Raw genomic sequence first — 15,213 nt, forward strand, 5'->3', positions numbered from 1 at the left:
CACTTTTCTTCCCAAAGTCAGCTCACTTACAGTGGAGCCCCTTTAATTATTGGCGGGGGACGGTGGGTAAGAGGGGATGGGAAGGCTGACGGGGCCTGATCTGCTTACTGAGCGACCAATGAAATTATGAGCAGATGGAAGCCCTGAATGTCGAATATTTACCTTGAGTGGAGAGCACACATAAATGGGGCCCCTCACACTCACCATTTTTATCAGAATTTTGCAAACTCAAATGGTGATTAATAAAAGAAATGGTGATCTCAAGAAGTATAATCTGGCTCATTTTTAGAGTAGGCCTAAAGAAAAGTAGGCCTCAAGAGTAGGCCTCTTGGAGTAGGCTTCAAGAAAAACAACGTGGTGACCCCTTTGAGATACCAGACCTGCTCCAGAGGGGTGTGCTTGATGGAGTAATATTTGATACTCAGGAAGTTTTTATTGTCCTCCAGAACTCTGAACAGGCTAAGCACGCCCATGTTTTTGGCACATGGCATTCCAATAAATTAAGGTGCTGCCCCTAAAAGCAAAAAAAAAAAAAAAAAAAAAAAAATTGGATCACAGGATTAGGAATCTTAAGCAAAATTGATCACACTATATTTAATTGCCAAATAAATTATCTTTTTGCAAACCACACCTTTAAATACTAACTAGGTGTGGGGGTCAGTTTTGTGAGTCTTCAAAGAATGGTCATGGGCTACGATTCACCACAAGGCATATTTGATAAGAGGTGTCCCCCTGGGTGGGGTGGCCGTTCTGCCCCTTTCTGCCCCCATTCGCCTTGCCACAAGCCTGAGAAGCCCTCTGTAGGGGAAAGAAGACACCTATCGACAGCTGAGAAGAAGGAGGTATATGTGACATCACAGAGATGCACAGAGACACCTGAACCTCACACCGGAGCACCCGGCCATTCCCACTGTTAGCTGACCAACTCTTGGTGAGATGTTTAACTGTTCTGAGCCTCATTTCCACGGGTGCACATGGAGATCCCAACAACGGGTTCATGGGGTAGTTTAGAGTGGTCCTTGAACCACTGTGACTTGGACAGCATGCTTCTCGCCAGGTAGGATTTTACCGAATGGTCGTGGATGAAATAGACACGCAATGCGTAGCTCCTTTACGGACTACAATCTATTAGAAGTTACGACAAACTGGAATTATGGCGTCATCCAAGAGAACTGCAGATGGCGCTTCTCAGACATTTGTGTGTACAAGGATCGCCTGGTCCCCTTGGTAAAGTGCAGATTTGGGGTCAGTATGCTGGGGACTGAGATGCTGCAGCTCTCACCTGCTCCCAGGTGATGAAGATCTGCTGGCTCAGGGACCACACTTTGCATCGTGTGTAGAGGGTTGTGATCTCAAGCCCAGGGCCCTTCCTGTGAATTAATGTTGAAATACCTGACTACAAACCCCACAGCAAATACATGGGAGAAATAAACTTTTGTATCTTCCATCCTCAACAAAACAAACTGTGTGATGAAGTTGTTCCCACAGAAAAGGGGGGATGAGTAACCACTATCTGCTCTGGGTGACACAATAAGGGGAAAAGCAGGCTTGTCATCCTTCAGCGAGGTCAGGTGAGATCCACCACCCCTGCTATTTTGGGGGGAGAGGTGTGGCCTGCACTTTGCAATGAGGCCAGAACAATAAGCGATATCTTTTGACAGCAAATAATTAAAACAGGGGAAAAGACAAGTACACTTATAAGATGTTTTTACCTCAAAACAAAGAAGTAATGTACAATATTAGCACTACCTTAAACTGGATTCCTGGAAAAGAGAGCTTCAAGCAGTCGGAAACAGCGTTGTGTTGATTTGCTTCGTTGCAGAGCCAAACATTGACTGTATAACCATCACCAAACCTGAGAGTTGAATTTTAAAAATAAGGTTACTATTGTATAGCCCTAAGATGGTTAAACTCTAAGTCCATTTTCACAGGAAGGCAGAAAAAGAAAGTAACTATTCCAAATTGTTGGAAAATTTTGTGTTCTCAAAAATAGAATATTCAGGAAGTAATTATAACTCACTTATGCAGTTTGCTGTAATTCATTGACACAGAGACTGATTTATCTTTTAAAAAAATCAGCAAATTCTGGAATCAACACCTAGTCCGTACAAGAGGGAGGGTGAAAGTGTGAAAGCAAAGTACTGAGTTAAGAAGGCAGAGCTGGGCTGGAGACGGACCCTGAGAACATCCCAGCTTCAAGGGATGACTGCATGGCTGGGAAGGATGGAAGGGAGTAGGGGCTGCTTACGGGATGAAGCCAGGCATTTGTTTATCACAGAAAACAATTCTGCCAACTGTACTTAACCCTGCAGGCCCTGTGACTACAGGGGCCCCTCGGCCTGACATTGCAGAGCTGTGGGCGGTAGGTCTGCTGGGGTCTGAGTGACCACACCCGAGGTTACATTCGTATCATACACAACCTCAAACAGTGACCTCCAAGAATGCATGGGGCTTCCCAAAACCATGAGTGTTTATTCTACTGTATACCCCAGATGCCCCACATCTCAGTAAAGATCTATTGAATGAAAGCAAATACACAAATATATCAAGATGTTAGCAATTTTTCGTTGGTTTTCTTCACTGCTGTATGTACCCCAAGTACCTAGAACTAATAAATATTAGTCAAATGAATGAATGAATGGATGAAAAAAGGCATGCTCAGAGCCTTACAAGCACCTTCATTTACAAAGCATTGCTGGGGAAATGGTTACATTTAAGGAAGTTTTCCGTAAGTGAGACTGACTAACACGTTTATGGGTAAAGCACTTTTCCAGTGAATCTACCTGGTGAAGAAGAGGCCAAAGGTAGCGTAGCCACGCTTCAGGGACATGGATCAGCCTTGCGAGCACCCAGAGATCCTCATCCTGGTTCTGTGTCCCATCCTCCCGCCCTGCTTTCAGATCCCCCGAGACCTGTGTGCGACTCCAACGGCCTCCAGCTATTTCGAGCTAACGGTTTCCAGGCCACTCAGGCTGACAGATTGCTGAGGACAGAACATCGGTGAAAGCAGCCGGGGACGAAGGTCGCCTGAGTTCGCTCTCGGGACTCTCTGAGGCCGACCCCCGCCAGGGTCAGCACAGGACGTGTGTGGTCTGTCACCCCGCCCGCTCCGGGCCCGTGTCAGACGCGGTGCTGCCGAGGTGCAAGGATCCCTGCTCCGTGTCCACGACAGCATCCCGGGCGGGTGCGCATTTAATACTCCCCATAGGGAAGAGCTGAAGCCCAGATCCTTGAATGGCCCCCATGGGGAGGGGCTGCTTCAGGAGCTGCTGCCCATCAGAGAGCTCGCAGCTGTCCTGGGGGGGACAGGCTGGAGGGGGACAACTGAAGGATGGAGAGATGCTCCCGGTCAGGTGGTGATGACGATCCTGGGGCAAAGGTCAAAGCATTTGGACAGCCTGGGTGTGATCCAGCCCCCTCTCCCCAACCCCCGTCCTCACTTCAGACCTCTGACCCCAGGGAGTCAACTTTTCCCACCTCAGTTCCCTCATCTAGAAAATGGGATCATGAAACCAGCTCCCCGAGGAGGCTGTCAGAGAACAGAGTGCGTGAACCCCTGTAGCTTAGGTGGGACAGTGCCTGGCACTGAGGAAGCAGGTGAATAAATGTGCAGTGAAACCAAGGTTCTGGCCAGGATGTGGCCAAAATGAAGGAGCCCTTTCCCTGGTGTGAAAATGCTCACAATTTATCTGGGGAAGTTAGACAAAGCAAATGAAAAATCAGAACACAGATGGACCTAGAGGTTATCATACTGAGTGAAGTCAGACAGAGAAAGACAAATATCATATGATATCGCTTATATGTGGAATCTAAAATATGACACAAATGAACCAGAAACAGACTCACAGACACAGAGATCAAACTCATGGTTGCCAAAGGGGAGGGGACGGGAGGGAGGGAAGGATTGGGAGTTTGGGATTAGCAGATGCAAACTATTATATACAGAATAGATAAACAACAAGGTCCTACTGTAGAGCACAAGAAACTATATTCAATATCCTGTGATAAACCACAATGGAAAAGAATATGAGTGAATCACTGTGCTGTACAGCAGAAATCAACACAACATTGTAAATCACCTAGACTTCAATAAAATAAATTTTAAAACTCAGGACACACATTTGCCGCATTTGCTACATAAAAGTACAAGGGTGAGAGGCAACACTGAGTAAGCAGAAATGACTTTGATCTTTCACACACACTATGATCCAATTCACATTCAGAGGAATGGCAGCCCTCCAGGCGTATTTTCCTAATGCATTTTAAAAAATGCACACTAAATTCCAGTAATTGTCTAACAAGTTCTCACTATAAGAATATATACATATTAATGTTTAAAATTCAGCTTTACTCTAGAGAATATGAATTACACAGTTCTTTAAAAAAAAAAAACTCAAGAGAATATGTTTCTGAAATTCGTTGACAAATTCCTGAGGATCTCTCTAGAATACTCAACAAGACATGTAGACAGAAAGTTATAAAAGCACAGCATCTTCAATAACTAAGAGAATCTTTGCAGATTATCAAATTCATTCACGATGCAAGTATCTAATTTATGTTAGTCTTCCTTTCTCATTTCTGCCTATAACCTACACACATTTATGCCAATGATCTAAATTCCACAAAGCATTTATTTGATTCATGTGCTTTCCAGTCTAAAAGCTTTCAAAGGAACCAAGGAGTCATTCACTTATATATTCACTCATTCCTCTCACATTTCCAGACAACAGATCATGTCCACATCATTTGCAAAGTCGGAGATTACATAAAGATAAATAAACAGCGTCATCTGCCAGTGAAGGCACCTGTAAGAAGCATTCGACCACTGCTGGGATACAACATTTAGGTACCACAAACATTCAGTGTAATACACCTAATAAACGCTAAAACAGGGGAGCAGGCAATGCACTAATGGAATAACAAACATACACACGTGTATTTTAAAAGCCAATGAGAGAATAAGGAGGGCTGGCTGAGTGATGGATACTTGTCGGTTACATTCAAGCTCCAAACAGTCCTCTCTAATCGCCCACGAGCATGGCGTTCTTGATATGAATGCTTTCACATCAAGTACTTCATTATATTTATTATATTATATTATATTATATTATATTATATTATATTATATATTACAGTAAGTCCCCTACATAAAAATGAGTTCCATTCTGAGAGCTCATTCATAAGTCCAATTTGTTCGTAAGTCCAACAAAGTTAGTCTAGGTATACAACTAACCCAATCGGCTATATAGTACTGTACTGTAATAGGTTTATAATACTTTTCACACAAATAACATACAAAAAACAAACACAAAAAATAAAGAAAACATTTTTAATCTACAGTAAAGTACCTTGAAAGTACAGTAGTATAGTACAAGAGCTGGCTTTTCTTAGCAGTACCAGCTACATCACTGCTGCTTTTACGCTTGCTACCAGACACCCTGGACTTGAAATAAAGATACTGTACTACTGTACTCTACACAGTCCTGTACGGTAAAGTACACAAAAGCACAACCACTTGTAGAGGATGCACACACGTGACAATGTACGCCAGACACCTGAACTAACTTATGTGATTGGACATGTGAACGCACGATCCCATCTTTGAAAGTTCGCAACCTGAAGGTTGGTATGTAGGGGAATTACTGTATATTAGATTAGATTAGATTAGATTAGATTAGATTAGATTAGATTAGGATTAGATTAGATCATATGATATATGATATGATATGATATCATATCACATATTTATAATACTGTGAGCCCCAAAGAGGTCTGGGCTTCTCACCATGACTCAGCTTATCACTAGCAGAGACGGGACTACCCAGGCCTTCTGACTTAAAACCATATCTCTCCAGGCCCAGGGTCTTTATTACTTCCACTTCAGTTAAGTCTGTTTCAGAAACCTTTCTAACCACTGCAGATGCAAATCCGAATGGTCCTGAGAAGTATGCAGGGAAGGCATTAACATAAAGAGAGCCTCCCACTCCTGAGCATATACCCTGAGAAAACCATAATTCAAAAAGAGTCATGTACCAAAATGTTCATTGCAGCTCTATTTACAATAGCCAGGACATGGACGCCAGGACATGGACGCAACCTAAGTGTCCATCAACAGCTGAATGGATAAAAAGGATGTGGCACGTATATACAATGGAATATTATTCAGCCATAAAAGGAAACGAAATTGAGTTATTTGTAATGAGGTGGATGGACGTAGGGTCTGTCACAGAGTGAAGTAAGTCAGAAAGAGAAAAACAAATACCGTATGGTAACACATATATATGGAATCTAAGAAAAAAATAGGTCATGAAGAACCTAGGGGCAAGACAGGAATAAAGACACAGACCTACTAGAGAATGGACTTGAGGATATGGAGAGGGGGAAGGGTAAGCTGTGACAAAGTGAGAGAGCAGTATGGACATATATACACTACCAAATGTAAAATAGATAGCTAGTGGGAAGCAGCCGCATAGAACAGGGAGATCAGCTCGGTGCTTTGTGACCACCTAGAGGGGTGGGATAGGGAGGGTGGGAGGGAGGGAGACACAAAAGGGAGGAGATATGGGGATATATGTTTATGTATAACTGATTCACTTTGTTATAAAGCAGAAACTAACACACAATTGTACAGCAATTATACTCCAATAAAGATGTTGGAAAAAAACAAAAAGAGAGAGCCTCTGACAGCTAACGAATGAAAAGCAGCCTTTGGCAGCTGGCACCAGCATTCCTCCCAGGGAAGAAAGGGACTTTGGAAAGAACGTCTGTGAACTTCTGAGTTTAAAGGCAATATCTCGGGGGTGGGTGAGATGGCCTCACAGTGAAGAGAAGGTTGATCCATGTTCACACACCTCTGAGCATGAAGATTCCTCTCTACAGCCAGGGTGCCAGGTTCTTAAATGACCCCACCAGCCGCAGATCCAGAATTCAGAGCACAGGTCAAAGCTTCCACGAGCAAAGGCCAGCAGAACTGTCTCAGAACTTGGAGGCCACGCAGCCTTCATCGAAAGATTGGACATCTTCTCTCTGAAGACAAACTCCTGAGGCAACTATTACATAAAGAGAAGAGATAAACAACAAGGTCCTACTGGAGAGCACAGGGAACTCTATTCAATATCCTGAGATAATCCATAATGGAAAAGAATATAAAAAGAAAAGATATATATACATGTATAACTGAGTCACTTTGCTGTACAGCAGAAACATGGTAAATCAACTCAACTCCAAAAAAATATAAAAAAATAAATAAAGTCAAACTCTTGGGCTCAGCCCTCCAGGCTCTCCATGACCTGAAGCATGCCCTCGCCTTCGGCTTTTCATTCTGCTCATACCTGATCCCTTTTCTCCATTTATTCAATATGTTGATTTGGTGCTCCATGTGCAAGGTCCTATGCTGGGTGTGGAGGCCTTTGCCTCCAAAGGTTCCCTTGGGCTCTCGGGGTCAGGATGCCCTTCTCCTGTGCATCCCCATGTGTGGAGCATCCTCCTATTTGATCAACTGCTACAGCAAAGCTGCTGGAAGGCAAGGCCCATCAGCTCTCCTGCCTGGTGTCCAGGTACTGCTTGATGAATCAGTGAGTGGATTAAATTTTTTGTTAAAACTTCTCTCCTAAATGAAAAGCAAAATGGGCTGAATATTTCTATAGGTTTTCTTTTCTTTGGGGGAGAATTGAAAAGGACCATTTTTGAAGCATGAGGCAATAGTCAGGTCAGCAGGATGGTAAAGTAAGCACCCACTCCTGCAGCACTAGACCCCTGTCACCTGCCCAACCAGCACCATGGACCATGTTGTTTTCAGGGTGCTGAGATTTCAGTTTAAGACCAGGGCCCTCATCCAGCTTCCTGCATTTTTTTCACGATCTCTCAACATTTTTCTTCATTTCAGAAATGCTTTAGAATCTAGAAAGATAAAAGATACATTTTAAGGCTGGTAGTAGTACATGTGATTTTCTATATTTCTCTATCCTGATAAGTAGACATTTCTTTTTTAATTCTTTTCATTTTTAAAGAGAAACTTGAGATATAAGTTTAACTACTATCCATAAAGTTGAAACCCTGACACCATGATTTCTACTCTGAGTAACAGAAGATAACTTTCACTCAGAGTGTGGAGGGGCGGGGAGTCAACAGAGGTCTTTATTGTTGAAATAAATTATTTATGTGATTTTCTGATCAATAGAAGCATAAAAAAGCTTCTAAATGTGTAATAATCCTCCTGCATAAAAGTAGGAGCCAGGGCTTCCCTGGTGGCGCAGTGGTTGAGAATCCGCCTGCCGATGCAGGGGACACGGGTTCGTGCCCCAGTCCGGGAAGATCCCACATGCCACGGAGTGGCTGGGCCCATGAGCCGTGGCTGCTGAGCCTGCACGTCCGGAGCCTGTGTTCCGCAACGGGAGAGGCCACAGCAGTGAGAGGCCCATGTACCGCAAAAAAAAAAACAAAACGTAGGGACCAATAGGAAACTACAAAAATTATTTCACTGAGCAGGTTGGTTCAGTTTAGTAGAAAACCACATAAGCCATCTGAAAACAAATAGAAAACAAATGTCCTATCACTGGGTGGGATTCCAGGCACAGCCCCACTGAATCTCAGTAGGAAACGCAGGCCCTAACTTGGAAATGTTACAGAGTGGCACGTTTTCCTAAAGCAAACACGATCAGAAACCTGATCGTGAAAGAGAATGGCATTTCTGTGGTGTAGGTATCTGTCCACCCTGGGTGATGTCAGTACAAGAAGGAAAGAGTCTTTGGGAAAAGGAGACATTTCGAGCAGCTGCATGGATGTCCTGTCACATCAGACTTCATAACACGGCAAACCCTGGGGGTCTGCCTGCTGACAGACTCAGCTGCCACACTGTGCTCACACCACCGTCCCCGCAGAGGTGGTGGGGACTAAAGTAGTCATTCTCACCTTGATTTTTCTCTCTGAGCCTTTCAACGTAATTAAGCAAATGCCCCATGGAAAAAAGGCCAGGGCAATTTTCCTCCCGGCTGGGTGAGTGCTGCCTGGAGAGACGGCCCAAGCACTCACAGGTGAGACCTCGGGAGGGAAACAGCATCAGTAAGATAGGGAACCTCAGAGCCTGTACTCCACTCAGCTGCCCTGTGGGCAGTTATCACAGCTTCATAAAGCCCTTCCGGGCAGGGCGAGGGCTCGGCTCCCTGCCCACAAGAAAATGCACTTGATTCTGACTGGTCGCGGTCTGGAGGTGTGGAGGGGGCATAGAAGGGATGATCCTCTCGGAAGATGCAATTAAAGCTCTTCTGAATTTCGTTTCCCAAATAATCTCTGTGGACTCCAGTCAGATCCCATGTAATACAGGCTTTAAAACAATAATGGAATAATGAGGAAAACAAATGATTTTCTTAGCAGAGAGGAATTAAGAGGCAGCCTGCCTCCCTCCCTTTGCTGAGAAAATGCTTCAAGAAGCCAGACACAGGGCGAAAGTCTCTGGGGCCTCAAAGTGGCTGAAACATTCCTGCTGGACAGTAGGGTGGGTACATACTGGCCACCAGAGGAGGAGTCTGGCCAGCGAGCAACAGAGGGTGCAGGATGGGACCAGGTGGACAGGAAGCTCTGTGCTGCGCTGTGCCCGCCTCCCCCTCAGCTCCACGTTCAACATCAGGAAGAAGACTAAGTTCACAGAACACTGGAGCCTGATGTGTTTGGGGGGCGAATAATGAGAGGGGCACACAGCTGAGCCAACGTGGTCCCAAGCCCAGCAGCAAGCACATGGGGTGGGGGGCCCATAGGTGCACAGAGACAGCGGGGCCTGTGACAAGGTGATGATGCACCAGGAACTCACAGGGCCCCTCGGACAGGGGACTCTGAACACTCGCTGCCATGAATTCAGGCAGGTATTCCCATTTCCCATGGTCAGAGAAGACCCCAATGTTATATGGGTTGTGAAACAAGTCATCAAGACAGTAAATATTTTCTCAGTATTACCCTGGATTCCTCCAAACATGAATTAAAAACTAGATGATCCATATCAAAGAAAATGTTAATTGGGATCACAAATTCTTCTAAAAAATAGAAGAGGAAGAACACTTCCCCACTGATTTTATGAGGCCAGTATTACCAGGATATCAAACCAGGTAAAAGTACCAAAAGAGAAAAACAAACTAGAGACCAATATCTGTTATGAACATGGACACAAAAATGCTCAACAAAATACTAACAAACTGAACATAAAAAACAATTACATACCATTATCAAGTGTGATTTATCCTAGGAATGCAAGTTTGGTTTAACATCTGAAAATCAGCTAATGTAATACAATATGATCATCTCAATAGATGCAGAGAAAACATTTGGCAAAAGCCAACAGTTTTTTATGATTAAAAACACTCAACAATGCAAGAATAAAAAGGAAGTTTCTACCTACAGCAATTTTGTGAGAAAAATAAATAAAAGGCATCCAAATTGAAAAGGAAGAAGTAAAATTACATTTATAAACAGCATGAGTGTATATATGGAAATGCCTAAGGAATCCACTAAATACTGTAGGGACTCATAAATGTGTCCAGCAATGATGCAAGATACAAGAGCAATGCATAAAAATGAACTGTATTTCTACACACTTGCAACGAACACTTAGAAAATGAACATTTTTTAAAAATTCCATTTATAATAGCATCAAAATAAATAAAACACTTAAGATTAAATTTAACAAAATAAATGCAGATTTTATAACTAGAAAACATTGTTAAAAGAAATTAAAGAAGATTTAAATAAACAAAAAAGCACACCACGTTCATGACTCAGAGGACTTAACGTTGTTAAGACAGCAATACTCCTCAAATTGGTCTAGAGAGTCAACATAATCTCTGTAAGAATCCGTGTTGAATTCTCTGTGGAAATTACAAGCTGATTCTAAAATTCATATGGAATTGCCGTGGACCTAGGCTAGCTAAAACAATCTTACAAAAGAGGAAAAAGCTCAAGGACTAACACTAATTTCAAAACTTACTTGAAAGCAGTGATCAAGACAGAGTGGTAGCATCAGGATAGATACATGGGTCAATGAAACAGAATTCGGTCCAGAAATAAGCCTGTGGGCCTGTGGCCAACTGATTTCTGACAAGGTGGCCTGGACCATTCAATGGAAGAATCATCTTTTCATCAAATAGTTCTGAGAGAGCTGGATGCACATGCAATGCCCACAGTTGATACCAAAGCTTATGCAAAATGGATCAAATATCTAAATGTAAGTGTTAAAATGATGAAACTCTTAGAATCATGCATAGTGGAAAGTCTTCATTGTCTCTGATTTCACAATGGATTCTCAGATATGACACAAAAAACATGAAAAACAAAAGAAACAATAGATAAGTTGGGTCTTTTCAAAATTAAAAACAACTGTGCTTCTAAGGATGTTATCAAAGTGAAAAGGCAAACCATGTATCAAGAGGCAATATCTGCAAATCATCTATCTGAAAAGGGACTTGTACCCAGAGTATGCAACTCTTTCAAATACAATAAAAAGACAACCTAATTTCTTTTAAATGGGCAAAAGATATGAATAGACATTTCTCCACAGAAGACATTCAAATGGGCAACAAGCACATGGACCTATGTTCAACATCATTAGTCATCAGAGAAATGCAACTCAAAATCACAGCGAGATACTACTTAACATTCATTGGGATGGCTGGAATGAAAAGTCAGATAATTAAAGTAACGGTAAGGATGTAGAGAAAATGGAACCTTCATTCACTGTTGACAGGAATGTAAAATGGTGCAGCCAATTTGGAAAACAGTCTGACCGTTCCTTCAATGGTTAAGCACAGAGTTACTATATGACCCAAAAATTTCACTCCAAGGTATATGCCCAAAGATATAAAAAGATATGTCCATACGAAAACTCATACCTGATTGTTGCCAGGCATTCTGGCAACAGAATGCCTAATAGCCAAAAGGTGGAAACAATCCAACTGACAATCCATTGCCCATTGACAGTGGATAAAGTGTTGTATATTATTTGGCCATAAAAAGAAATAAAGTACTGATAACACGGATGAACTTTAAAGTATTATGCTAAGTGAAAGCCGCCAGTCAGAAAAGACCACACACTGTGTAATTCCATTAATATGTTAATAGTAGACAGAAAATAGACTAGTGAGGGCTTAGAACTGGAATGAATAGAAGGCGGATAGCTAAAGGGATAGGGTTTCTTTTTGAGATGATGAAAATGTTCTAAAATTGGCTGTGGAGATGGCTGCACATAATTGTGAACACACTGAGTAGCACTGAATTATACACTTTAAATGGGAGAGTTACAGGACATGTGAAGTATATCTCAATTCATCTGCTAAAAAGCAAAGAAAGAGGATGGCTACTGTTAAAAAAATATAGTGACAAATGTTTGGGATTGTAGTAGTTTGTAAACATGGCCCCAACTCTCTGCACCCTCCCATGCCCACACCCTTCACCACATAACCTTGCTGTGTTCTTGCCCTAAGAGGTCCTTGCCCTACTTTTCTACTCTTTTTCTTTAGCCACATGACTTGGTTTGGCAGGTGTGATGTGACCTCAGGCTTGAATCGTACTTGTGCAGTTTGGCCATTCCGTTTTGTAGCCCCACTGCTCGGAGGCTGATCCCAGGAGAAGGATGAGAGACAGTTGGGACAGAGCCGCCAACCTGCAGCTTCGGGAGGACGAATGATAATCGTATAAGCCACTGCATCTTATAAACTTCATTTTGCTGCTCTATGTAACAAAATCTAACTCAAGGAAAAGGTTTTTTTTAATGCTTTTGATAAAAGAGAACCCAAAATCAAATTTGTAAAATGCTTCTCAACTATGAAACCATGAAATGTTACAAGTTCACGCAGTTTTCTCTGAGTGCACACACACACCTAAATTTTAAGCTAACTGAACCCAGAGTAAATAAACTTCCCAAACTCCAATCTTGAATTATTTGAAAATGGAAATATAGTTCTGACCTAAGAGAAATCCGTTTCCTTGGCTACGCTGGGTCTTCTCATGCTGAGACCGTGTTTAGAATCAGAATTCACCATCCCGTGGTGCACACTAAGCTTTGGAGGCATGTTTTTGCTGTCTTCATTGCACATTAGTTCTTGGCAGGTCAGGGTGCATCAGTGCTGAGTCTGGCTACCCCGCAGAGAAGTGACAGGAAAATACTGCCAAGGTTGTGGCAGCAATTAGGCCTGAATCATGCACCTGATGGTTCCTGTTAATGGGGACACTGAGTAAGACAGAGCCCGTTTCTAAAAGCAGCCAACGGAGGATGAATAACACAGAAGCTTCTGAGAGAAAAGCAGGTTTCACCCCGTCCAGAGATCAGTGGGATCGGAATGGAAGTCTTTATCAAAGGGGTTGATTGTTGTCATTAGTAGTTGTTCATTAAGCTGGACAGACCCCAAATGCTCCACAGCCTCCTCTGATTCCTCTTTCCAGGCCAGTCGGAGAACCTGGAAGAAGATAGGGTTTAGTAAAGACCCCCCATGCACTCTGGACTTCGCATTCATTCACTCATTTATTTATTTGTTCAACAAATACCCTGAGCACATGTCATGTATTGGGCACTGTCCCAAATGTCAGACATACAGTAATAAACAGAAACAAAGGTCTACCCTCAGGAGATTTATAGCCCATTGGGAAGAAGTTGAAAATAATCAGGTAAACACACCAATGTTGTGTTTCACATGTCAGAGTACGTCTGTTCAGATTTACAGATGAGTGACAGAAAACCCAAAGCAGCAGGATATGAGCAAGCCTATAGTCTGAGGTCAGCCAGTGCAGAGGGGTAAGGCCTTCCTTTGGCCCATTCTGTCCTATTGCTCTGCTCACAGGCCTCCATTGCTGAGGTTGCTTCATCTCTAACCATCACATTTGCATTCAGGTCAGAAGGAAGGAAGGGGCAGAAAAAGCGTATGCCCTTTCCTACAAAGTCATATCCTTGAAGTTTCTGGCACCTCTTCTATTATCTCTGTGCCCACACATAGCAGTTGGTCATGAGAGCTGGAAAATGCATTCTTATTTCCAGGTGGCCATGACGCCAGCTCACCTCCAGGGGCTCTTCCGCTGCTATGCGCGGGTGGACTAGATACTGGAGACCCCTCTGGAGTGGTGACTGTTGAGAGAACTGAGGGAATAAACCACACTTTCATCTCGGGAAAAGAGGACATCACGGCCTCAGGTGGGAAAATGACGGGTGTATCCGTCTACTTCTTTTCACAGTATTACAAAATATGTATGATTGTCCCCATTAAGAGAAAAAAACAGCTTTCAGAAATGTGAAAGAACTTTTACAAGGTCCTAGAAGTGGTGTTACAAGTTTGACTCTAAGTCTCTGCTGTCTCATCCAAGGGGGTCCGTCTGTGTTTCAGGAAGAGGGGAGTCTGTTTTCTCAGTAGATGCAACAGAAGAAGGGTCCACTCCCCTGCTGCAGCACTTTGTCGATCCATCAGTTTGGGGTCAGGTGAGTGGGGATGACAGCTGTAGTGTGAAAGGAATAAGGAACTCAGGAGTCGAGCATTGAGTTTGAAAACTGCTTCTTTCAATTGTAACTCTGTGTTCTGAGCCAACCGCCTAAATTCTTTAGGTCTGAGTTTCTTTAGCGTGAAGTGGGTAAACTCATAGCTATCACATTGTAAGGATTAAATGAGATAATGCACAGAAAGCACCTGGCAAATGGCCTGAGTTTGGTAACCTTTCAATAGATGTAAGAGCACGGATGAGGGCCCCGACCTGTCACATCCGTGTTCACAAACAGTGACGCAAAGGTGTGAAGAGCCCAGCTATCCTCTCCCTCTGTCTCCCAAGAGTCAGACGTCACCACCAGCTTTAGGCTTATTTCCCTGGCTCCTGCCAGGGCGAAGGGCACAGGGCAGAACACAGAGCAGTTTCTTCCTTATGAAGCCACCAGGCAGCTCCTGGGGCTCACAGAGACATGAAGCCCCCCGGCAGCTCCTGGGGCTCCCCCCCCACCTCAGCCATCCCGGTGCCCCTGATTTCTCCCTGACAGCCCCATCTTCCATCTCCCAGACCCGAGGGTTAGTGACCATGATGGCTCCTCCCTCACTGACTCCCCAGACCAGCGGGCTGTAAAGCTCTATTATATTGTTCTGCAAAACCCCCCACCAATGCTTTCTTCCCCACATACCCTGTCCCCAGCCGACTCCAGTCCATCTTAATTAACCTCCAGCTAAAGAACAAGAATCGCCTTTTTTTTTTTTTTTTTTCTTT

At 43.4% G+C, this 15,213-nt stretch overlaps 1 protein-coding gene across 1 annotated transcript in view; it reads right to left on the reverse strand.

Moving 5' to 3' along the window:
• Positions 1–260: 260 nt before the first annotated feature.
• Positions 261–15,213, reverse strand: part of ABCA13 (ATP binding cassette subfamily A member 13) — a 259,148-nt gene continuing 244,195 nt past the window's right edge. Inside the window, 4 exon segments of the mRNA XM_007472367.1 lie at positions 261–296; positions 381–460; positions 463–514; positions 1,750–1,858. Coding sequence (XP_007472429.1) covers positions 261–296; positions 381–460; positions 463–514; positions 1,750–1,858 — 277 coding nt within the window.

Source organism: Lipotes vexillifer, unplaced genomic scaffold (assembly GCF_000442215.2).
Source record: "Lipotes vexillifer unplaced genomic scaffold, Lipotes_vexillifer_v1.1 scaffold1344, whole genome shotgun sequence".
In the NCBI taxonomy this organism is placed as follows: Eukaryota; Metazoa; Chordata; class Mammalia; order Artiodactyla; family Lipotidae; genus Lipotes; species Lipotes vexillifer.